Source organism: Podospora pseudoanserina, chromosome 4, assembly GCF_035222485.1.
Source record: "Podospora pseudoanserina strain CBS 124.78 chromosome 4, whole genome shotgun sequence".
Classification (NCBI taxonomy): Eukaryota; Fungi; Ascomycota; class Sordariomycetes; order Sordariales; family Podosporaceae; genus Podospora; species Podospora pseudoanserina.
The window spans coordinates 1947770-1970688 of record NC_085923.1 but is presented as its reverse complement, the minus strand read 5'-3'; the positions used below and the strand labels follow the sequence as shown (position 1 = coordinate 1970688).

The 22919-nt window shown below is 52.5% G+C and overlaps 8 protein-coding genes across 8 annotated transcripts; 3 read left to right on the top strand and 5 right to left on the bottom strand.

Annotated features, from left to right (window-relative positions):
- Positions 1–72: 72 nt before the first annotated feature.
- QC764_409250 (uncharacterized protein) lies at positions 73–1467 on the bottom strand. The gene is made up of 2 exons (XM_062947209.1): positions 1245–1467; positions 73–1177 (listed from the first exon to the last, which is right to left on the bottom strand). The coding sequence occupies exons 1-2, from the start codon at positions 1332–1334 to the stop codon at positions 311–313; spliced, it is 957 nt and encodes a 318-aa protein (XP_062800459.1). The 5' UTR covers positions 1335–1467; the 3' UTR covers positions 73–310.
- A 253-nt stretch (positions 1468–1720) lies between these two features.
- BFR2 (rRNA-processing protein bfr2) lies at positions 1721–3625 on the top strand (the record flags this gene model as incomplete). Its single annotated transcript, XM_062947210.1, has 3 exons — positions 1721–1893; positions 1954–2365; positions 2408–3625. The coding sequence occupies 3 exons, from the start codon at positions 1721–1723 to the stop codon at positions 3623–3625; spliced, it is 1803 nt and encodes a 600-aa protein (XP_062800458.1).
- Positions 3626–3923: 298 nt separating this feature from the next.
- QC764_409270 (uncharacterized protein) lies at positions 3924–5592 on the top strand. Its single transcript, XM_062947211.1, has 3 exons — positions 3924–4116; positions 4180–4945; positions 5003–5592. The coding sequence occupies exons 1-3, from the start codon at positions 3970–3972 to the stop codon at positions 5086–5088; spliced, it is 999 nt and encodes a 332-aa protein (XP_062800457.1). The 5' UTR covers positions 3924–3969; the 3' UTR covers positions 5089–5592.
- A 392-nt stretch (positions 5593–5984) lies between these two features.
- On the bottom strand, positions 5985–9222 carry QC764_409280 (uncharacterized protein). The gene is made up of 2 exons (XM_062947212.1): positions 7542–9222; positions 5985–7475 (listed from the first exon to the last, which is right to left on the bottom strand). Exons 1-2 carry the CDS (start codon positions 8233–8235, stop codon positions 6331–6333), a joined length of 1839 nt encoding a protein of 612 aa, XP_062800456.1. The 5' UTR covers positions 8236–9222; the 3' UTR covers positions 5985–6330.
- An 828-nt stretch (positions 9223–10050) lies between these two features.
- On the bottom strand, positions 10051–12493 carry QC764_409290 (uncharacterized protein; the record flags this gene model as incomplete). Its single annotated transcript, XM_062947213.1, has 2 exons — positions 11349–12493; positions 10051–11287 (listed from the first exon to the last, which is right to left on the bottom strand). The coding sequence occupies exons 1-2, from the start codon at positions 11477–11479 to the stop codon at positions 10051–10053; spliced, it is 1368 nt and encodes a 455-aa protein (XP_062800455.1). The 5' UTR covers positions 11480–12493.
- Positions 12494–12726: 233 nt separating this feature from the next.
- PEX11 (Peroxisomal membrane protein PMP27) lies at positions 12727–13902 on the bottom strand (the record flags this gene model as incomplete). The annotated part of the gene is made up of 2 exons (XM_062947214.1): positions 12727–13294; positions 13361–13902. The coding sequence occupies 2 exons, from the start codon at positions 13900–13902 to the stop codon at positions 13132–13134; spliced, it is 705 nt and encodes a 234-aa protein (XP_062800454.1). The 3' UTR covers positions 12727–13131.
- A 716-nt stretch (positions 13903–14618) lies between these two features.
- QC764_409310 (uncharacterized protein) lies at positions 14619–16113 on the bottom strand (the record flags this gene model as incomplete). The annotated part of the gene is made up of 4 exons (XM_062947215.1): positions 15773–16113; positions 15685–15710; positions 15251–15630; positions 14619–15162 (listed from the first exon to the last, which is right to left on the bottom strand). Exons 1-4 carry the CDS (start codon positions 15813–15815, stop codon positions 14619–14621), a joined length of 993 nt encoding a protein of 330 aa, XP_062800453.1. The 5' UTR covers positions 15816–16113.
- Positions 16114–16701: 588 nt separating this feature from the next.
- Positions 16702–22369, top strand: QC764_409325 (uncharacterized protein). The gene is made up of 3 exons (XM_062947217.1): positions 16702–20365; positions 20420–20479; positions 20551–22369. Exons 1-3 carry the CDS (start codon positions 20314–20316, stop codon positions 20730–20732), a joined length of 294 nt encoding a protein of 97 aa, XP_062800452.1. The 5' UTR covers positions 16702–20313; the 3' UTR covers positions 20733–22369.
- Positions 22370–22919: the final 550 nt, after the last annotated feature.

Sequence of the window (22919 nt, the reverse complement as noted above, 5' to 3'; positions counted from 1 at the left end):
TCGTTAAAAAAAAAAAAAAAACAATGTTAGATGAGAGTGAGGAAAAGGATAAGGTGATCAGTGTCACCATCTTGTGCTACCTAGATTACCTTTTACAGAGTTGCTCGCAAGTCTCAAAAGGTGTCTCTGTACGTATGTTTGAGGTTTGAGGAGCCTGTTTCTTAGTTGCCTGGTAGAATAGATGAGGTTTTCGATCTGGACATGACCATCTCACATACACCAACCAATCTTACAGCGTCTGTCTCCTTTATCAGTCACTTATACAATATTATACACCCCTCATCCAGTCACATATCCTATACCCCCGCCCTCACGCTTTTCCTCCCATCACCTCGTCCCCACTCCCCCCTCCCAACCCAATCTTCTCCCCCAACCTTCTCGCAACATCCATAAACACCCCCGCCCTCTCCGACTCCGGCTCCGCCACCACCGTCGGCTTCCCTCTGCTCGCATCCTCCCCGATATTAGGATGGAGCGGTACATCCCCCAAAAACTCCATACCATAATCCTCACACATCTTGTTCACCCCCTCCGTCCCCCCAAACACAGGTGTCTTTGTGCTGCAACAGGGACAAGTAAACAAACTCATATTCTGCACCAACCCCAGAACAGGTACATTCACCTTTTCAAACATCTCCACCCCCTTCACAGCGTCCTTGACAGCCAGCGTGTGCGGCGTCGTGACGATAACCGCCCCCGATAGTGGTATCTGCTGCGTGATCGACAATTGAACATCACCCGTCCCAGGCGGCAGGTCAAGAACTAAAACATCCAACCCAGGCGACCAGTCCACGTCGTGTAGGAGTTGTTGTATAGCCTTTAGAAGCATGGGTCCTCGCCAGACGATGGGGGCGGATTCGGAGCCGATGAGGTACCCTATTGACATTGTCTTGACGCCGTAGTTGGTCAGGGGGATGAGCTGGTTTTTGGGGGTGAGGTTCGGGGGGGAGTTGAGGGAGAAGAGGGTTGGTACGGAGGGGCCGAAGAGGTCGGTGTCGAGGAGGCCGGTGCGGTGGCCTAGGCGGGTGAAGGCGAGGGAGAGGTTGGCTGCGATGGTGGATTTGCCTACGCCGCCTTTGGCGGAAGAGATGGCGATGATGTGGGCGACTGAGGGGATGGGGCGTTTGGCTGGGAGGCCGCGTTGGAAGCGGGGGATGGTGCCTTTTTGGGGGAGGCCCTGGGAGTTTGTTAGTGGGATGGTGAAGAGAGGGGAGAGGTGTGGTTTGGCTTGAGGGTTGACTTACAAGAGGGTTCTCATGGCTATGTTTTGGCGTGGTTGATGAGAAGAACCTCCTGGGGACCAACAGGGTCGAAGGGGGGAGTTTTGTTGGCATTGTCAAAGGGTTTTGGAAGTTATGTCGTTATCATGGTGGGTTCGACTGATGATTTTTGAAGAATTTTAAATAATAAGTCGCCAAAATTATGTCGTGATACCCATCATGTTGTTCTCATACGAATGTACCTACATCAACCAAATGCTCAAACCAAGAGCTCTCACCCCTGTACCTCTTCCCAGTGCGCGCACAGTAACCTCCACACAGTGACCCCACTCCCCTACATGCAGCAAATTCTGCCTTTTTCCACCGCCAAAATATCCTCGATCCGCTCTACCAAAAATTTACTTGCAAGTGGATGCTTTGCTTGCGCATTGCAGATTCAGGATCCCCAAAAGCTGCAACTTTCCCAGGTAGCAAGCAGTGTGCCTACCAATCAGCAAACAATGGCGCCAGTAGCAAAGAAAGTAAAGCCCTCGAAGCGGTTCGCGCAGTTCGACGAGAAGGTTATCGCAAGGGATTTCGACATTGAGAACGAGCCTCAATCCGAAGATGAGCGCAGTGGGAGCGACGAGTCGGAGGATGAGTTGGCGGGGACGGAGCACTATGTTGCTGTCGGGTATGTTAATTGGAAAGCGAGTGTTTGGCTGCGCAAATGCTGACGGTGGTTATGGAATAGCAAGAGCAAACTCCGCGAGAAAGAAGGCATCAAGCTCGGCCCTGAATACCGCGGCGCGCGGGTGAGTCGAGCGGCGCTGGAACAGAGTAGTGATGAGTATGATGATGAAGAGGATGAAGAGGAAGAAGAGTTTGACGATCCCTCCATGGCCGACCTCGAGCGCGATCAGAACTTTGACGACGACTTCGAGATTGATAGCGACAATGCGCTTGGCGAAAGTGATGAGGAAAGATTCAGGGACTATGTCTTCCGTGCTAGCTCTAAGCCTAAGTTAGAGAAGGCGAAGGCGAATGGGAAGGCGAAAGAGGAGCTGAAGACCAAGGGGAGGATTTCCAAAAGGCCGACGGCTGCTGATTTCATGACTTCTTCGGGTGAGGAGGATAAAGGCGAGGAAGAAGATGAGGACTCTGAGGAGGAAGATGAAGAGGAGGACTCTGAGGAATATGACTCTGAGGAATACGACTCGGTGGCGGATGGAAACGAGATGTTTGACTTGGAGGCGGGAGAAGGGTCTGACGACTCAGAGGAGGATAGCGAAGAGGGTGAGGAGGGCAATGACGACGAGGATGAAGATGAGGAGGAGGAGGAGGAGGAGGACGACGACGACGACCAAGACGACTTCCGCAGGGCCCTCAAGAACGACAAAAAGTTCAACGAAGACCCCGACAATTCCAAGCTTCGCGAAGCCCTCAAGGAAGACAAAAAGTCCATTGTCTCTGCCATGTCTCAGGCTGCCAAAGCAGACGCTGACAAGGGGATGGCCGTCCGCGTCCAGCGCCGCGCCTTTGACTCCATCCTCAACCTCCGCATTCGCCTCCAAAAAGCTCTGGTTGCCTCCAACACCTTCAACGAGGTGGAAAACAACCAAGAAATCTCCAACAAGCCGTACCAAGCAGCCGAGGAGGCCGCTGTCAAGCTCTGGAATACAATCGATAGTGTCCGCACCAGCTTCCTGCCCGAACAGGCCCGTGCCAAGGTTGGCGAGAAGAGAAAGAGGGATACCATCGATGTCGACACTTCCAGCCAAGAGATATGGGAGAATATGCTTGCCACCGAGGAAGTCGCCCTTGCTCACAGACGCAAGGTCCTAGAGAAGTGGTCCGAAAGAGTCAAGAAGAACACGACCACCGGCGCCGCAACCCGCAACCTCGTCAAGAACGAATCTCAAACTCTTCTTTCCGCCCTCGACAGTCAGCTTGTCTCCTCGGATCGTCTTGTCAAGCGCGCCCGTATCCCCCGCTCCTGCGCTCCTGCCCAAGCCGCCAAGAAGGTGGAAGAAGACGTCGAGATCTACGACGATGCCGACTTTTACCAATTGCTGCTCAAGGAGTTGGTTGACCAGCGCTCTGCGGACACTGGTGCTCCAGGAGAGTCGGTCACTACTGTGAGATGGGCTGCCTTGAAGGAGGCCAAGGTACGGAAGCAGGTGGATAGAAAAGCTAGCAAGGGGAGAAAGCTGCGGTATACAGTGCATGAGAAGCTCCAAAACTTCATGGCGCCCGAGGACAGGAGACAATGGGAAGAACATGCTATTGATCGGTTGTTTGGGGCACTGTTTGGGCAAAAGCTGGCACTCAAGGAGGAGGATGACAAGGAAGAAGAGGAGGACGACGACGAGGAGATGGGTGGTGTTAGCCTTGAGGAGGCGGGGTTGAAGTTGTTCAGGAGCTGAGCAAACTTTAGAGGTATATAATGCGCGCTGGACAGAATGGAAGATATAATGGAGATGCCTCCTTGTGGATAAACTACATTGGTTCGTCAACTGTCTTTTTTCAAGCTGTGTCTGCTTTGGCTCACCTGTACTTTGCCTCAATCTGGAAATTTTTCTTTCTACTGGAGCTGTCTGAGTCTGCCTCTTTAAACAGCCACAGTTTTATGCCGTACTTTTCAGGATAATTCTTGAGACAGGAGACTTTTGCCTGTCCATGATAGTGCGAGCACAGTGCGAAAACCCAGTTCAAGTGAATCTAGAAATGGTCCGTGCGTTTATTATTCTGGTCTCCCATCCTGGGTTGAATGAGCATCACGCGCCCCGCCAACTTTTCAACTGCCATCCTTCGACACGACGGTAAAGTATCCATCGACTTTGGATCTCCGCACGTGCAAAACACAGTCAACATGAGCACTGAACTAGAAGCCGAGAGACAAGAGTACGAGAATCAGGTATGTGCAACCCCTACCCATCTCCTGCTGCTTGAACCGTGTCACTAAGCCGACTGAATCCAGCTCGAACTCGTCGTCACATCGCTCAAAGATGATCCCGATAACACCGAACTCCAGACCCTTAAGGGTGACCTTGAGGGCATGATCCAGATGATCAATGATTCCATCGCTGAGTTGAAGCCTAAATCCGCGCCCGCGCCGCCGAAGCGACAGCCCTCCCCACCGCCAGCGCCAAAGGAGAAGTGGTCGCGAGAGAACCACCCAGCCTTCAAGAAAGCCGGCCCCGAAGCGGCCGAGGAGAAGGAGTCGGACGTCGTTGTAAACTACCAAGTCAACGACACAGTGATGGCCAAATGGGCGACAGGCGACAAGGGCTTCTACCCGGCGAGAATCACATCAGTTACCGGTTCCAAGACCGCGCCGATTTACACTGTCAAGTTCAAGAGCTATGATACGGTTGAGACGTTGAGAGCGAAGGATATAAAGCCCATGCCTGCCCAGAAGCGCAAGGCTGATGGGATCAGCACAGCGCCTACAGCCGGCCCATCTTCTTCATCATCTACCCCAGCCTACGGTTCGGGTTCTGCGACGCCAACAGTGAACAATGGGATCGTCAAGTCTGCTCCTGCTGACATGTACCCCCAGGCGCAGGCCGCGGCGGAGAACAACCCAGACGAGAAGCCGAAACCGAAGTTCAAGAAGATAAAGGCGACGAAGGAGCTGGAGGCGGGGAAGAATAAGTGGCAGGAGTTTACTCAAAAGGGAAAGTTTGGGAAAGCTGCGAAGAAGGAGAGCATGTTCCGCACGCCGGAGGGTGTCAAGGGGAGAGGTATGTCTTTTCTGATGTCCACTTGCATGGGAAACCGATTGCTAACTTGCTGCATAGTCGGGTTTACTGGCTCTGGCCAGACCATGCGCAAAGACCCTACCCGCAGTCGGCACATCTACCAACCCAACGAAGATCTGGATTGAGCAATTCTTCAAAAGAGTCTTGGACTAACTCGGGTTGTTTTCTACTTTCAGAACCTTTTTCCGGCCCCCCATGGGAGACTATTCATTCTCGTCCCGGCGTTCATAGCGGCATCATCATTCGACACATCATCAGCAAGGAGGTCATGACGGCTAGCGTTGGGATCCACTGGCTGAGATCAATGGGAGGGGATTTGGCGTTTATGGTCTTGCTATCATTCGCTCGGGTTGCTCCCTGGTTTGCCCTGCTCTTGATTCTGTTTCTAATTTTGAGAAGAAGATGGATGGCTAACAGTGGTGCTCCGCAATATGTGACCAAACCAGCTACTTCACCAATAGAGGGCTCAATTGGCCGACCTTTGTTGAGTATCTTGCGCATAATCACGGGGCAAGGGGCTAATGGAAGGCTGTACATAGATTCGATTGGCCTGGGAGATGGCGGGTCATTGGGGCTGCCATCTCACTTGTTGCTGTTCCATGTAGTAATAAGATACCCTACGCTATCCACCTTGTTGAGTTCTGCTGTTTTGGGGCCACGGGAGCGTTGGGGGTTGAAACTTCACACATGTCAACGCCACCACCCTCATCGTCTGGCACTACTCCACGCCATAACTAAACTTTATAGTCTGCCTGGGCATTTGATTTTGAATTTCGGGTAGTGTTTTCGTGGCGCGGTGGTATAGCGGTCATTACGGTCCTGAGTTTGAGCGAGGACCCATGTTCGACTCCTGGCCCGCCACGTAGCGTTTGTCTTTCCAGCGTTTGCTTTTTTTTTTTTTTTTTTTTTTTTTTTTTTTTTTTTTTTTTTTTTTTTTTTTTTTTTTTCTTTTCTTCTTCTTTTTTTTCTTCATAACATTGCTCAGCAATCGGGTTGCTGTTTTGGATGATATCGGATATCTTTGTGCTGTTCTACCCTGTATATGCTAGACTGAAACCTGCACTGTCCCTGTTTGTCCCTGAAAGAAAGAAATGAACAAGACGCCATCCATCACCACCACACGCGCCGCCTCCAGCCCAGGGTATGTTTATTTGTAATGTAGAAGATGAAAGAGAACTCCCGGATAGCCGAAAAATCAGAAATGATAGCAAGGAAGATGTCTCCCAGATCCAAAAAAAAAAACCATGTTATTTACCCTGACCAAAGAAGTCCCATTGCCAAATATCACCACTGGTATCAAGCATGCCCGAATTTCCCAAACAAAAGAAAGAAAGAATAGAAAACCCCCCCCGCCCCCAAAAACCCCTTTACACATCCCCAATCTCAACAATCGTCTTATGGCCCCCAGCCCCTGATCCACCCCCATAAAGCATCTCCATCACCCTCCCCTTCTGCCGGCTCCTCACCCCCTCAAGATACCCCCCCGCCTCCTCCAACCCCCTCACTTGCTCCTCCAGCGTCAGGGTGCTAGAGTTGATACTCCTCACCAGCGGACTGACAAGCTTCCTCCTCAGCGCCTCCAGACTAGCCTTGAGAGCCAACAACTTCTGGTTATGCTCCACCAGCACGCCCTTATTCCTCACCGTCTTCTCCCTCACATCCTTCAGCAGTTCCCGATTCTTCTCAAACTTTGCTAGTTCCCCCTTTTTAGCGCCTAGGAGACGGACCCAGAGGGAAGAGAGGAGGTCGTTGTGGAGGGACTCCTGATTTGATGACTCACGCGTTACGGTTCGGGTCAGGGTTAGGAACTGGGAGTCTATTGAAGAGAAGAGTCGAAACAGGGATAAGGAGTGGGAGAGTTCGGATTCTACCGCCTCTTCGAGCACGTTGAGCAGTTCGTTGAATGTGCGTTGGAGGGTTCGCTGTGTCCGCTGGGGGTGGGTCGGGCCGAAGATGGAGGGGATGAAAGGGAGGGATAAGATGTTGTTGATGAGGGGAGACGGGGGAGGGGAGGAGGAGAGGGTGGAGAGTTCGCGACGAGCCCAGGACATGGTGATCAGAATCCCGTCAATGTCCCCGTCGACGTTGGCGAAGAATTTGGTCAGCTCCAACGACAAAATCTGGAGGGAGTCGGCCAGATCGTCGAGGGTGGAGACGATTAGGGGGGCCGAGGTGAGGTTGCTTGTTCTGATGGATTCGGACAGGTCCCAGACTGCGACCGAGGTGGCTTGGAGGGATGTCACTTGGGCTGCGCCGTTTTCGGAGTAGTAAATCAATGGCTCGAGCGAGCGGGCGACGGAGGCGACTTTGACGAGGTCGGGGACTGGAGGAGGGGTGAGGGGGTGGGTGAGGTGACGCGTCACGATGAAAGAGAGGAGGGCAATGAGGAGAGAGGTGAAGAGGGAGGTTTTGGACCGTGTGACGGATTGGGAGACGCGCCGGAAAAAGTTGATGGTGGCATCGATGGGTTCGGTGCGGTGTTGGACTTCGGCGCGGACGGCGAAGCGAATGTCTGAAGACACGGCATGAGATTTGCGTTGTGCGGTGATGGGAGAGAGGAAACAAGAGCAAAACTCACAGTTATCAGCAATTTCTTCTTCTGGTTTTGGCGTCGTCACGGGTCCATCCCGAACTGGCGAAAATTCTGGAATCGCACTCAAAGCCACCCTTCTTCCTTGCTGCTGCTCCTCCTCCTCCCAATCCTCCTGTTTAATCTTGATGGTGGTCTCGTCGATGCTCCCCAGCTTTTGCTCCTGCTGCTGGTTGTTTCCGTATATTTGGTGATTCTTCCAATAGTTGTCCTCCAACTCTGGACTCCTCTCCTTTTCCGGGGACACACTCTCCGGCAACCTCGTCCTGATCGCCTCCTGCAAGATTTCATCATTCAACCAGTGTGCATCCTCCCCCCTTTGCCCATAACCCCCTCCATACCCCGCCAGCCCATCCATCACACTATCAGGACTATCCTCCCTCATCGACCTCCCCAGCAAATCATACTGCCTGTTAAACCCATCCCGCTGGCCGTCACTCCTGATCACCGTCTGGGGCTGCCAGAAGCCGCTGCTGCGACCTCCGTCTCCCAGCCGTCTCCACGCCGGAGGAGAATATCCGCCCCCAGAAACCTCCAGATCCTCTAGATCGCTGTCCCCCTCCCCCATCTCTGTCTCGCTCAACGGATCGGTTGCGGCCGAGTGGTACCCGTACGACGGTTGCAACGACTTGGGTTGTTTGTTGCTGCCGTAGTAATCTGCCATCTTTGCCGTGTCCACCATCACCGTCGCTGCCGTCCTTTTCCCTACTATCCCGTTCCTTATCCCTCGACGACCGCTTCTCACTTTTACTCCCGCTCCTGATCTTCAACAGTGACGACGACGTCCTCTTCTCCTTTTCCCTCCTCCGTTCGCTCCCCCAGCCAAGTTCCCCGATAAGCTCCCTCCCGGGTAACAATCCCGGCCTCAGATCCTCAATCTCCTGCTTCCTCTTCTTGATCCTCCGCCTCCGTTCGTACTCCCTCTGCTCCTCCCTCTCCTCCGCGTCGGGCTCCTCGATGATGGGCTGGAGCACCGTCTTTTGAAACTCGCCGTCTTCCTCCTCGGAGTAGAACGGGCCCTGCAGAGAAAAAAACTGCTTGATCCGGTAGAAGAAATTGGCCCTTGACGCGGGCGTGGATGATTTGATTAGAGGCGGGAGGTAGAGGAAGGCGAAGAAGAGTGAGACGACTAGGGACGCGATCCAGGCTGAGGGCGCGATGGTGATGCTGATTAGGGAGACGTTGTTGTTGATTGTGAAGAGTGAGGGCATTAGAGATGAATGAAGTGAATGAAATGGTTCGGTCAGGAAAAAAAAAAGGGGGGGGGAGGATATGGATGACCGAAGCGGAGCTAGGGAGATAAGTAGGTAGACTGGTGGTGTGGTAGGGATGAGAGGAGGGGTGAGGAGGGGTGTGCGGGCGTTTGGTTTGGCTATCAGTTCCAGGCAGCTGTGTGGTAGTGTTCTTGGTAGTGTGTTCGTTTGGGCTATCAGACAAGCTGAAATAAAACGAGCGATGCGAAAAGGCCTGCTTTACTTTTGCGTTCTGTATATGTTCTGTGATGTTGTTTGTATTTCCCAAGAAGAAGATGAAAATAAAAATGAAAATAAAAATAAAAATAAAAATAAAAAATCTAGAAAACCCAAATCTGGAATGAGAGACCCCATTCAATAATTCCCTTTTGGTCTCCCCTCTCAGCTGTGACTCTCACCCATCCCTCAGTCCACACAACGCACACTGCGAACGTGCCTCATCCCTCAGGCCGCGCGCGCACGGCCAACTCATAGAACCCCACCAATATCATCGCGTGGTAATAAACCTATCCCCCCAGCACCCCGCCCTGCCCTAAAACAAATAAGAGGCTGGGATCCATCCATTGCCTCCTTCTTCGGCACTCAAACCAACGCCCTGTACACGTGTTGTCAGACACCTCTCACAGACCAATCATCTTCCTCGCGCAACGCGCGTTGAACAAGGTCGGTGCCGTTTCAGGTTGTGTAACCGTCGGTCCAAACAAAGTTTTATGGGCGTACTTCTCTGGTTGGTTAAACGTCTTGACTTGTTGTTTGAAGAGCACGCGCGCTGCTGTACAAAAAGCCGGTGAAGGTAAAGAGGACGGGGGGGGGGGAACCATGTGCCTAAAGGGATGGTGGAACTATAGTGGGGCAAATGGTTCTTATCACCCCGCGTTTGGTCGTTATCAGTTTAATTGATTTTGGCTCCACACCGTTCGATGACCTGGTCAGCATCATGGGTTCAGGAAAACAAAAAGGCCAGGGTTTGGAAATGAGGGTGAGGTGAGTGAGTGAGAGCGGTTAGTTAGAAGAGAGAAGCTCCATTTCAATGTGCCTGGGCCACATATCACCGGAAATCAGGAGAAGAAAGATTGATATATGGTAACTGTTGGGAAAATATACACGTCTAGCCCAAGGCCCGTAGGTACTCCCCCCCCCATAGTCGGCCGCTTGTCCCCAAGTGAGGTCGCCATACGACTCGTTTCATACCGCCCGCGGTTCAACACACCACATATATACACCCCCTTTTCTCACCACCCTCCTCAGTCCAGCTCTACACTCTCCAACGCCTTAGCTATAAACGCCTCCTCCTCGCTCCCCTTCTTCTCCTCCTCACTCACCTCACTCCCCTTCTTCTCCTCCTCGCTCACCTCACGCCCCCCCTCCCCATCCTCACTGCTCTCCTCCGTCTCCGGCGGCGTCTCCATCCCCTTCCTCCCCCCTTCCGTCCTACTCAGATTCCTCCTCAACAGACACATCTCCACCGTGATCCCCGGCCCAAAAGCACAACCCACAACCAACTCCCTCGCCCCCCTCCCCCCCGGAGCCACCCCGTCCATCTCCTTCCCCCTCAACCGATTTAGCACGCTAAAAATCGTCGCCGAGCTCGAGTTTCCATGATTGACATACGTATCATAGCTCGCCCTCATATGCTCCGGCTGTATCCCCAGCACCTTCTCGGCCCCCGTCAGAATCGTCGCTCCCCCCGGGTGCATCGCCCAGTCAAAGTCCTTTGGCGAGCCATACCCCTCCGGGAGCTTCTTTCCCGACATTAACGAGTTATACGTCGGTTCCAAGACCGACGCTGTGAGGTTCGGGACGCGAGGGGAAAGAACTACTTTCCAGCCTTGAGGGTGCGTGTCAAAGCCGAGGTCTTGTTCCGTGTCGGGGACGGTTTGGTGCCTCCAGTCGAGAAGGCTATAGACTGGTGGCGGTAACGGCTCGGTTGGTGAAAAGGGGATGTCGTTTGAGACGACTACCGCCGAGGCGCAGTCACTGAACAAACAAACCCCAATTCTCGTCTCCTGATTACTATGTATGGATTCCAGCTCCGAGCGGACTAACGTCGTGGAGATCTCCAACGCAACAACCAATATCCTCGCGGGCAACCCCCTCATGCTATGGCCTAGGCAGAGATTGGCTGCTGTTCTCAGCGCTGCCAAGCCACCTGAGCAACCAACGCCATGAAGCAGAGTTTTCTCAACGAATGGAGAGAGACCGAGGGCTTTGGCGACGTAGTGGTCGTATCCTGGGTTGGCAGAATCAGTGCAGGTTGCTGAGACCATGTGGGTGATTTGTGATACGTCGTTGATGTGCGCTTCGGCAAGTGCTTCTTTCGAGGCCGAGATGGCGAGGGGGACACCGTCGGACATGAAGACATCGTGGAGTTGGGCGATCGTTGGTGGTTCGGGTTGGTTTACGAGCCAGTGGTCCGGTCGGCCTATGGAGGAGCGCTTGTCGATGCCGGTGAAGCGGTTGATGGCGAGGACTTTTTGCATGCTGTGAGGGAACAGTCAGCCAATGGTCTCGAGAGTAGGAAAGTGTGAGGGGCGGCACATACGCTGGTGTTTCCGGATGGTAGCGCTTGCTCAGTTCCTCGACCGCGCGGGAGTCAAGAGTGTAAGGAGGGTATCGGGTTCCCAGGCCCAGGATGGAGAGACCCAGCTCTCTGGCTTCCGTCGAGACAGACATCTTCGAGGTTGGAGGTAAAAGCAGGAGAGTTGACGGATTGTCGGGGCGTCAGTTGGTGGTGAGTGAGGCCGAATGGGGTATTAAATGATGCTGTTCGCGTTCCGGGTCTAATATGTGCGCGGGGGAGGCCTGGAGGGGCAAACACGGTATTGTTCGGAGGCAGATATGCAGATTCCCAACCTCGGTTCTGTTATTGCCCGTAGGTACTCGTCCAGAGCGCAAGCGAATGATTACTGAGCACGTGTCAAGTCTCAAGTGAAGCTATCACGATGCTCAGATCCTCAACAGTGCCAATCCTCAGCAAAGGTTTTTGTTGAAGGGCCCAAGCTCAGTGGCAGCAGTTCCGGTTGCGGTTGGGGAGGGTCGTCAATATGAGAGGGTCGTCAATATGAGAGGGTCGTCAATATGAGAGGGGCTGGGTGGCGACGGGACGAAAACTGGACGAATGCGGGACGGGACACAAGAGAAGGAGGGAGGAACTCTTTCGAAAGACCAAAGTTTCCCCAAGATATGGATCAGGAAGCATTCAGCGCCAGGCACACCAACCAGCAACCTGGGAACTGTAAGCGGGGTGCTAGCCAACTTGAAATACGGATACAAAAACGTCACGACTGGATCTAGCCGCCGCCAGAATGGAACCTCAGCCCGGCCGCCGTTGAAACCGAGAGGATCTGAAGAAGGTGCCGAGGGGTTAGCTTCCCTGATGAAACAGGCATTTTGAATACCCCCCGTCATCCCGCTGCTGCTGGGAATCTGTCTGGAAGCGTCTTGGCTCGATCACTGACCCATTGCTTGGGCCTGTCGCATCGCAGATGTGAGTTGTAGGATCCCAGCATCGTCATCCAACTTTGGCGGGGTTGAAGTCACCGACATAGCTGGAAATGTGGCACGTGGTGACACCTATGCGAAGCTGTCTACGCTCTTCATGATATCTCAGGCTCTCGACAATGTGTGCGACATCAGCATCATGCCATCTCATTTGTTGAAGGCATGAAGAATGACACTAGACGTTGCTGTCGCATTTGATAAGAGGTTTAGCAGGGGGGGGTTGGGGGGGAGGGGGGGGCGTTCACTGTCTCGTCCAAGCTTCCGCAACGAACCCCACCAAACTCCAGCAGCTTGGGGTTCGGTGTCCACACGCCCGGGACCGAAATGGAGTCATCGGCTTTCGGACAAGGATCAACACTTCCAGCCAAGGGTTCTCACGAGGGGTTCAATTCTCTCAAATCATGGAGGGGTTCAATAAGTGCTACCGTGAATGGAAATTGCATTGCAAGAAAGCTACCTGCGTAAAATAAATCAAGTCTGAAACAGCTTCACCAAAGGATTCTAAACATTACCCATCGACCTCATCCAAAACCATGCAAACACAACAAGCTGAACTTACAAAGCTGACATGTGAAAGAGCTACCACGAGTTACACGTACAACTACAGCAACGAAAAACCACCAAACACAACTCTGAATCTCAAAAAAGAGAAAAGGTATCAAAACACCGCTCGTCCTACCAACTCATCCACCTCCTGCCAAAACACATCTGCAATCATCGTCTGTCCGTTGCTGTTCCGCCAGCCAGCAACCCCCGTTCTGTAAATTTTGTCGGTTTCCCGTCCCTTCTCCCAATCCCCCTCAATCATCCCGAAACCTGACTTCCTAGGCGGTCTTGTTCCACTGCGAGTACACACCCAGCAAGCTGCTGACGGTACCAGCCAAACCAACAATGCCATCATCAAAGTTGACCCAGGCCAGAGCAGAAAGAGGAACAGTAATGTCGCAGAGATCCGAAGTAAGCTGCAACCTGCTAGCCGCACGTTCCCTATTCCCAACGTTAGCATCATCATCATCATCGTCGTCGTCCATCCACCCCTTTTCGAAAACATACTTGGCAATCCTCTTCCCCTCCACCACCCCCTCCCCCTCCTTCCGATCAACCTTCTCCTCCCTCTTCTTCAACTGCCAAAGCGTATACAGCTGCCCAACAATACTAAACGTAATCCCCGCCGCCCAAAACCTATACGCCTCCTGCTGCAGCCTCTTCGCGTTAGGGCTCTTCTTGATCCCCGTCGCATCCAGTAACGTCAGCAGATCCATCGAGAGATACCCCGCGTAACCGAGCTGTCTCCCCACGGCAGTGTATCTCAGCACAGGGTCCATCGTCTTGTTGTCCGCCGCCAGCGCGGCAGCCTTGAAGTGCTCGACGTTTTTGCCCGCGCGGAGGACCTTGCGGACGAGGCCGAACTGCTTCTTCATGGTCTCCCATGGTTGGATGGCCGTCTTGGTCGCGTTGGTGCGGAGGAGGTACCAGGCGTAGAAGCGGGCAAAGTACTGGAGCGTGCGGAGGAGCTTGTCGCGGCCGACGGTGGTGCTGACGAACTTGAGGTAGTGGGTGATGGTGGGGTGGTAGATTACTGCGTCGGCGACCATTTTGTCTGACTGTCTTCTGGAGCTTGTCGCGGCTTGCGATTTCTCGATGGTTCGGTTGTTGTTGCTGCGAGTGCGGTTGTGAGCGAGCGCAATTTACGTCGGTAGGTACCTAGCTGGCTTGCAGTCGCAATGACAGAGAAACAGCAATAGGAAGAGAGAAAAGAGAAAAAAGATTTTGGTCACGAGAGCTCGGAAAAGGAAGGGAGAGGAAGAGAAGAAGGTTAGTGTCGCCTCTTGATGAAAGAAAGACACAGGTGAGAGGGATGACCCCTGGCCTTGGAATCCCACGGGCTTGCGGGATGGGTTCCAAGTTGCGCTGCGCGCCGAATGGCGTTTGCCGGGGGAAGAAAGCACAGCCGAGGTCGGGTTCGGGGGGGGCACATGAAGAGGTGGGGTTGGGTCGGTAGTTGGAGCTAACGACTCGCTAAGACGACGCTTCCAACGGTCGGGGGTTAGGGTGTTCTAGGAACCTTCTTCTCGCAACCCCCTCTATGACCACCGAGATAACTATGAATGAACATGGCATATTGAACATGATGTGTCGTGATCTTCATTCTGACCATGAAGATCATTCTCGTCCTATTATCCAGAAGTCATAGTTCTGTCATACAAGATGCCATCAAGACAAGACAAACAAGTAACCTGCTAACGAGTCATGACAACCTCCCAGAAAATGCCCCGCCTTCTACTCTAAAAGTACAGTCGCAAAACATGCTCTATAGCTTAGGCGCCGGCTTAACCAACGCAAGTCGCTCCTTGAGAGTATCCTCGGCCTCCTTCTCGATTCTCGCAACCAGGTCCTTGCAGGTCGGGATGTCGTTGATGAGACCGATAACCTGACCAGCAGTCCAGACACCGTACTCTGGGTCTCCGTTGATGAACACCTCTCTGCCGCGCTTTCCGCTGACATAGGGAGCAATCTCGGAGAACTCGCCCGTCTTGCTCTCCTGCTCAACCTTGAGCGCCTGTTCCGTCACCTTGTTCTTGTACAGACGGGTGGTGTTGCGCCACCGGCGGAGGACGAGCGTGGTGTCGGTCTCCTGCGCCTTGACAATCTGCTCCTTGATGTTGTGGTGGATAGGGGACTCGACCGTGCACAGGAACCGGGTGCCCATGTTGACGCCGCAGGCACCGAGGCACAGGGCGGCGGCCAGACCTTGGCCATCAGCAAAGCCACCAGAGGCGATGAAGGGCACCTTGAGGGTCTGGCGCGCCTTGCTGAGGAGGATAAAGTTGGTGATGTCTGATTCACCAACGTGGCTGTGACGTCTGTTAGCGCCTGCTCGGCAGGGGAAGGATAGACCATGGTGGGAAAATCCGGGGAAGTGGAGTTTGTCTGAACACGTACCCAGCGCACTCGAAACCATCAATGCTCAAAAAGTCGACGCCGAGCTTAACGGCGGACTGGGCATGCCTGATCGTTGTGCACTTGTGGAGGACAATGCAGCCGGCCTTCTTGAGCTTGGAAATCACAGGCCCGGGAGAGTTGCCGGCAGTCTCGACGATCTTGACGCCCTCGTCAATGATGACCTGGGCGTAGGCCTCGTAATTTGGGGGAACGAGAGCAGGCAGAAGAGTGATGTTGACACCGAATGGCTTGCTGGTCAGCTTCCGGCACTTCCGGATCTCCTGGCGGAGGCCCTCGGGCTCTGGGAAGATGAGGGCAGTAATAATGCCCAAGCCGCCGGCGTTGGACACAGCGCTCGCCATCTCAGCGTATCCAACATGCTAGCCACTGTATTAGCAACAATATTTACATGGCAAACTGGAGGTGTGATTTACCTGCATGCCACCCTGAACAACAGGGACTGTAGAAGGTGAAATGTCAGTTTGACTTTGTCCATCACCATGTCGAGTAAGGGATACGTACCAGCGATGCCGAGCCGGCGGGTCAGCTCCGTGTCGAAAGGCATCTTCAAATACGGCGTGACAAAAGTTTCAGAGTAAATTACGGGAGCGGATCCGGGCTGCGATGGTACAAGAGAGAAGGTCAGGTCGGACAGGAGGTCGGGGAGATGCTGAGGGACGGGTGATGATATTCATATCACCGGCAGTGGCCAGTCAGATGAGACACAGCCATGTCCTGGCGACGTCGTGCTAGGCCGTTGCTGGGCAGGGTCCAGCCGAGGCACAAAATCAGGAGGGTGGACAAAGCCGAGCGGTTTTGGGAGTTGGAGAAGCATGTGTAATAATTACGCGCTAAACAGAGGGATTACGGGTTGGGGTAGGCGTTTTCGGCGAGAAAAGGCAGGATTGGTGCTGGTAATTACAGTCCCAGGATTTCAGCTGCGCGTGGGATGGGACGGCTGTGGGTCAGATGACGACAGCTGACATGCCTCGCATTTTTGGGGATTCTGGGACCAGGAATCAACTCCAACTTCAGCTCCATCCAACGGCAACGTTCGATTTCGCAACGGTCGAGCTTCTTCTTACTTGGATGTACCTTGTTCAATCCCTAAGTTTTCAATGATTCTCGCTTGATATTTGATAAAATCAATTCCTGGGCCTCTCTGCCTTCCACCTCATCGCTTTCCTTGCTTTCTATACCGATCCATCGCGCCCATAGGATTTTTCGTACGTCTGTTGGTGAGAAACAGCCCCCACCAACGATGATCCCCAACTTTTAGTAACAGCCAATAGCATAACACCAAACTTCAAGGCTCCTTAGGGCGGCTCTCTGCGATGACACTGACACGGCGCTGCAGTGACACTCTGCTGTGTCACGAACTCTGGATGTTTGAATGCTCGTCCTCACTCACCAGCCCGACATGATGGCTACCGCGATATGGGTGTAGGCCTGGAGAAACATCGCACAGGCAATGAGCCACAGGGCCGGCCAATCACTTGTTCTCTTATTCATATTGGTGTGCCTCAGTCAAGGCTTCAGATGTCGATTCGCTCGCCTGCCATTTCACGGCAGCGGCCCGTGGTGGCTGCAACGAAATGACTTCATCTCGTCAACATCTATCGATTCCTAATGGCAAAAGAGGACAGTATGCCGTCAATGCATAGACACCCAACCACCACAGTTGCAGGCCCGCCTCTCCAGTTCCTGGTGCCAACAGTCGAGAATGCGATGCCCAAGCGGCGATGTTTGCAGCCGCAACGCATGGTAGTGTGCCACATCTCTGTCTTGAGTCGCCGCCATTTTCCCGAAGAGCCTCATGGCGATATATGGCAGCTGCCCCTCGACTGGCTGCCTCTGTCCACATTTAAACCCTCGTCATCCTTTGAAGTTCAAGACTCGTTCTTCAACCATACTGTGTTGCTTGTCACATCTCCCAGGGCTCTTTGCAGGTTCTGTCGGTCCCCCGGGTGACAGAGCACTCTCACGGGATGCCAATTCTTTTCCCCGACCAACCCAGGGCTGTACAGGAACGGGTCACAACAGGTGTCGCCCTCCTTTTGAAACATCTTTGACCTTACCGCATATATGTGGCACTATGCTTCTCCGGCTTTCTCTCTCGCCGGTCTTCAATTATTCATCATTTGTACCCTGCAGTGCCTCCACGCCGTTTATACCCAAACGAGGAGCTGTTTGTACACCGCATCTACTGCCGTGGCACAAATACGGTCCACTCAGCGCTTCTCATTGGTCGATATCGACTCACTGGCCAAGCGCCGGCCGCATATGGTTCGCTGTTCCACTCCCCTATATGGCCTAACAAGTCTGGCTGACTTCGTAGCATCTCTCGATCTGATCTGGACGCTTCACCTTTACTTTGCACATCTGAGCACATCTCGCCCTTTTGCCCAGCTTGCAACCGATGCGGGAGCAAACCGCATGCCACACGAACCCAACGCTGCGGGCTGGCCAGACACTCTGTCTTCACTAGACTGTAAGGCTTGACCGAGACACTCGACGGGGGACAAGGCGTACGCGGGACGACGCCACGATTCCCGGTTTAGGCTTCGGCACATTTGATGGACATCCCGAATGGTGCCATGTACCCGTCGTCCTGGTTCGCTTCTGTGTAACAATGGTTCGTGAGCCAGGGGGGCCGCTGTCACCATCTGCCGCGCCCATCTCGGCCGTCTGAGATCTGATCAAGAGCCATGGCTCTTGTCTCTTTTTCGGAACCACCGATGATATACCAAAAGCCTGAAGCACGATGAGTCTCCAGCAGCAGTATGCCATCTGGCGAGCAAAGAGCGAGATCTCTGCCCGAACGGCTCGTGGAATTTACACACCAACGGCCTTGTTCCACGATACCAGAAGATGCTGCAAGATGCCGTTCTATGACATCGGCGAGGAGGGCGAAAACGGGGACGTTTTGGTTGCCCAAAGCATGGACTTGGGCTTTCTCCATTTCCCCAAGTTCCCCAGCCTGCGAGAATGAGGCTCAACAAAGCGGGTAACATCCTTGGATTCAGAGTTCGAGGACATCAGGGGTTTCAGGGCAGCCGGCTTTCGTGATTCGGCGGTATTGGCTGTACCTCCACAGGTGCACTAGCCGTCGCAAGTTCATTCCTTCCAGAACCCGAAGGATACTCCGGCTGCGTAACATACCTAGTTTCCGACGGGCCGGTAGCGACGTCCCAAGTCCCTTGATGTACTTGCCGCTCGACAAGGCACCTGTTTGCAAAGTCGGGGCGTCTCGGAGTGTCCCGGCTGTTTGGTACCCGTCATTTATGAAGACCCCGGCTGCAGACCAGCATCAACAAATGTCTGTAGCCGGAAACAAACACACAGGTATCCGATCGTAGCGATTGATTGCTCAAGACGGGCGAGATTCAACGGCAACATTCGGCGAACAGAGATCTGAAGTTCCTCTGGAGAGAGATTAGCACCACTCCGCCTGTCCAATCACAGACCGACAAGCCAGAGGGCAGCTAAAACCCGTTCCCGCAAAGCACCTGATGCTTTGGTACCTAGTGGTTCAAGGTGAAGCACAATTGCCCCCACTTACTGAGGGGCTCTACCAGCATCAACGATGCTCGGATGTGCTTGATTTAGATATGGGGATCCATTTCCACATTGACAACTCAGAAACCAAGCTCAAAAGCTCTACGCTTGGCACCCGAAGATGATGGTATTTCAGCCCAGCCCGAACTGCTGTTTCTGCACATTTTGATGCACCATCGTTTGGGTCTGGTGTTGATGAGGATGTTGCCATCGACCACCAGCTCACCTTTGGAATCCCCTGCCATTCCCCAGCGTTAGTACGTTTTGGGTAGCTTTTGGCAATCTTTGGCGTTTGTGTGGGCTTTGACAACGCAGCAAGCAGCCACTTTTCGAGCCGTCTGGTTCCCCATGCTCCAGCCATGGAGCATGGAAACATTGCTTTCCCCCCCTTGACCTGTTTCTCAGCATTTTCATCACGATCTGGAAAGGGAACGCCAGTGGTGACTGAGATTTTCGAACACTGCGCTCGACAACTTTGTCTCTACACCCAGTGTACAATGTGTAGCCCACTGGCGTTTGTGTTTTGTTATACTCGGCTGGGGTGCCCTCTAGCTTCTGCAGCCTGTGTTGCTTCCTTCACACCGCAGTCCCAACTTGGGGCCATGCTCTTTTCTACCTTGGTCTGCTGGATTGCCCACAGTCCCAAATTTTTTGTGGAAGTGTGGATTCGGTCCCGAGTGGCATCGGGTTCTGATCATCAAGGATTGATGACCTGGCAGCACAGAACCGCAGAGGCACGCAACACAAAAAGAAAAGACATACCGAGGAGAGAAAGTGAAGAAGGGTTTACTTGCTATCCACCACCTTGAACCGGCCCAAAAAGGAACAGAAGGACTACGTAGTTCGTAAATCCGGCCAGTCCTCAAGGTGGACATGTCAAATACCCTTCGGGTATTTTGGTGTCACTGGTCTTTTCTTTCTCATCTCCCGGCTTGACCACTTGTTTCTGCCAGCAAAGAAACTTTGCAAAGCATCCTTCCTCTGTTGATTCTGCCTATCTGGCTGTGTTATTCGGATGATGCAGCTGTCCGCTTCTTTTCTCTAACGTCACTCGCCGAGTTTCTCTCACAGTCAAACAGGCCCATATCCACGCCCCTTCAACCGGGGAAGACAGCACAGACCTGACGGGCCAGGGCAGCCTGCATTTTTTTTTTCTTAATTAAGCATCAAATCTTCTCGAATCTGGTTCGGACACGACATTCTTTTGCTTCTCGCCTCTGTCACAGTCTCTGGGAGCGTATCCAGCTTCTCCTCGCCGGACCGTTCCGGACTATAAAACCGACCGCCTGAGCCTATTTCTTCCCCCACATTCATCTCAACACCTCACCCTTCACCGTTCGAAACAAAACAATTTTCATCCAAACAGCACATTTGACGACACGATACGAATACACATACTCAATCCACACCTGATACAACACAGCCCATCCGAAAATCACCACTTCCTCCTCTTCGAAAACTATCACACTATCGACCGTTTCACTTCAAGTCCGGTCCTCTGCAAAATGGCGCCCAAGGCCAACACTAGCAAGACTCCCTGGCAGGATTCCCTGGAGAGTGAGTTCCCCCAAATATAGAATGTCTGCTTCATGTAGCTAATGACGCCGCCAGGTACTTGCCACGACCTTCAAATTGCCGCGCCGGTTTTCCAAATTGTGTCTGACCGACGAGGTATGTGAATTTCTCTTTTTTTTTTGTCCGGGAGTATGTCTTGCGAAATTTGAATGCTGACCGGAATACAGGTGGGCGTACAGCATGGTCCAGCAGGGTTATCGTCTACGGAGTGACTCACGATGCCCGATTTTGGTACGATGGCAAGAACGTCAACAACGCCAAAGAAGATGCTGCTGAGGTTGCTTACAAATGGTTGAACGGCGCCTCTTCGAACCCCAGCTCACCCTCCACCACCCGAAGCGCATGGTAATGCGTTGGCTTGACAGCAAGAAGTTGATGACGGGACGAAGATTGATGGTTCGGCTGCGGAACAGTCAGACGGCCGTCCGGGACCACTTTCGGATCCCGTGATGAGTGCTGCTTGGAGATTCCGAGTCAAATTGTCTCGAAACCCCGTTTTGGTCTTGCGTTTCAACACACACCTACCATTCACCGCCACCGCTTACACGATCACGACTACTTTTCACGACACACGGATTCTCGGGCTACACTTTCGGATTACTTATATTTAACGACACAAACCATTCCTCTTCGTTGTACAATAACGACCCACACAACACACGCCGTGCTTAATACTTTCGACCGACGTACACAAGAGGAGTTTTTGGAAGGAAATCGACATTGCCACACGGCACACAACGGAAACTCTTATCATGACCTGGCGCAGACTTGTTTTGTTTTGATGTTTTATTTGGCTTATGAAACAGATTGACTTTGGTTTTGGCTTTTGTTTTTGTTTTTGTTTTCGGTTTCTTTATTTACCTGGGAGGAAACTTATCAAAGGCACATCTGACGATGATTTAGGTCTACTTGGGAGTTCGCTGATGGCCAGATACCCCTGGGAGGCATTGCTGAGTGGGTGGTTCTTTGGGCTGGAAGGCTTGTCTTTTTCAGCACATGAACGGACACATGGCTTTAACTCGAGAGGATCTGGAGTCTTGGTGGAACTCACTGGCGGCTCGAAATTGTTGGACTTTTATGGAAAATGGGAATTGCAAAATATTGGGGTTTTTGGGTGGTTGTTCTGGCTGCTTGGTTTCTTTGTCTTTTCCTTGTCTGGCTTCGAGTTTCTCTCTTGTTTGGATTTGATGGTGGGGGGCGGAATGAGGACGCTTGGGAGGCGGTATAGAGGGCGGTTTGGTTGGTCTTTTACTGCGGCGTCTACTTCTCTTGTGGTCTTGGTCGGTTACAACTCTGCGACCTTGAGCTTGGCCCGGGTGGGATGGATGTAGCGGTGTTGGATCGCACTACCGAAGCACCATACTGTTGAACAAAGTATTCGACATGTCACCAATCTTCAAGTCGAAAAGCAAGGGAAAGATTACCGGGCCGATATCGACGACAACGGATCGAGCTTCAGGACACCGCTTCGGAACAACCCAACGGAGAACGGTTTTAAAAACATTTTAAAAAAAGGTGGAACTGGGCTGGGATATAATGCAAGGAGGCTGGGAACAAGATTGATCCTTTTTTTTTGGTAAATGGTGGAGGATATGTTGGAACTTGCTTTCATCTATCTCTATTTTTTTCACGTTGATATCCGAGTTCTTTTCTGTTTTTTCTTTTGGTTTTCTTGATGACATGAGATTGGAAAAGAATTTTGTTGTTTTAGACTGTTAATATTTACTGGTTTTTTTTCTTTCTTTTTTGGTTTGTTTGAACTCTTGTATGTATGTATGTATGTATGTATGTTTGTGTGCTTGTATGCTTGCTGGTATTTGTAGATATTGAAACTTACTAACATCTTCACAGGAAAGCAAAGAGTGGAGGAGGAGGTGAAGGGCGGTTTGTGGGAGGTCGCTCGTGGCCAGGATAGGAAATGCCAAGCTTCTGACTTACACCGCTTCAAACCAAGGCTTTTTTCCCGTATTGTCGGGTCTGGACTAGGGGACGTGAGGGATCTTCGGGCCAATCAAGGTTGTTGAGGTGGGGGGTGTGCTGGGCTGGAGAGGGTTGGATTTTGGGGAGATTTTCGGTGACGTGGTGGAGGAATGGGGGAGGTGGTCCCGTGATGGTGGTGAGGGTGGTGGGAGTGGGAGAGGAGGGTTTTTTTTCATGTTTTGGGCTAACTTGATGGGGGAAGTGTGTACATGAATGCATGCAGATATATATAAACACCGATGTTGTGGTTTGAGTGTCATTCTTGTGTGTCTGATAGAGAGGATTCGGCTTCCCGTGAGATGTATCTACCTACAATTAGGAAAGGTGTAGCTGAGACAGCATCTCTGGAGGTTCAACAACTAGATGTCATGAGGAGAAGAGGTCAGCTAAGGAGGGTAGGCCTGGGCTCACCAGTTCATGGGAATGACGGTGATTGGTCTCTGCAACTCCCACTGCAATCACAACAACCACACAACATATGCGGTGTCACAAGACTCGAAGAGAAGAAAAAGAAAAAGCTCGGATGGGGGACAGTATGGGGAAACTTGGAGGAACT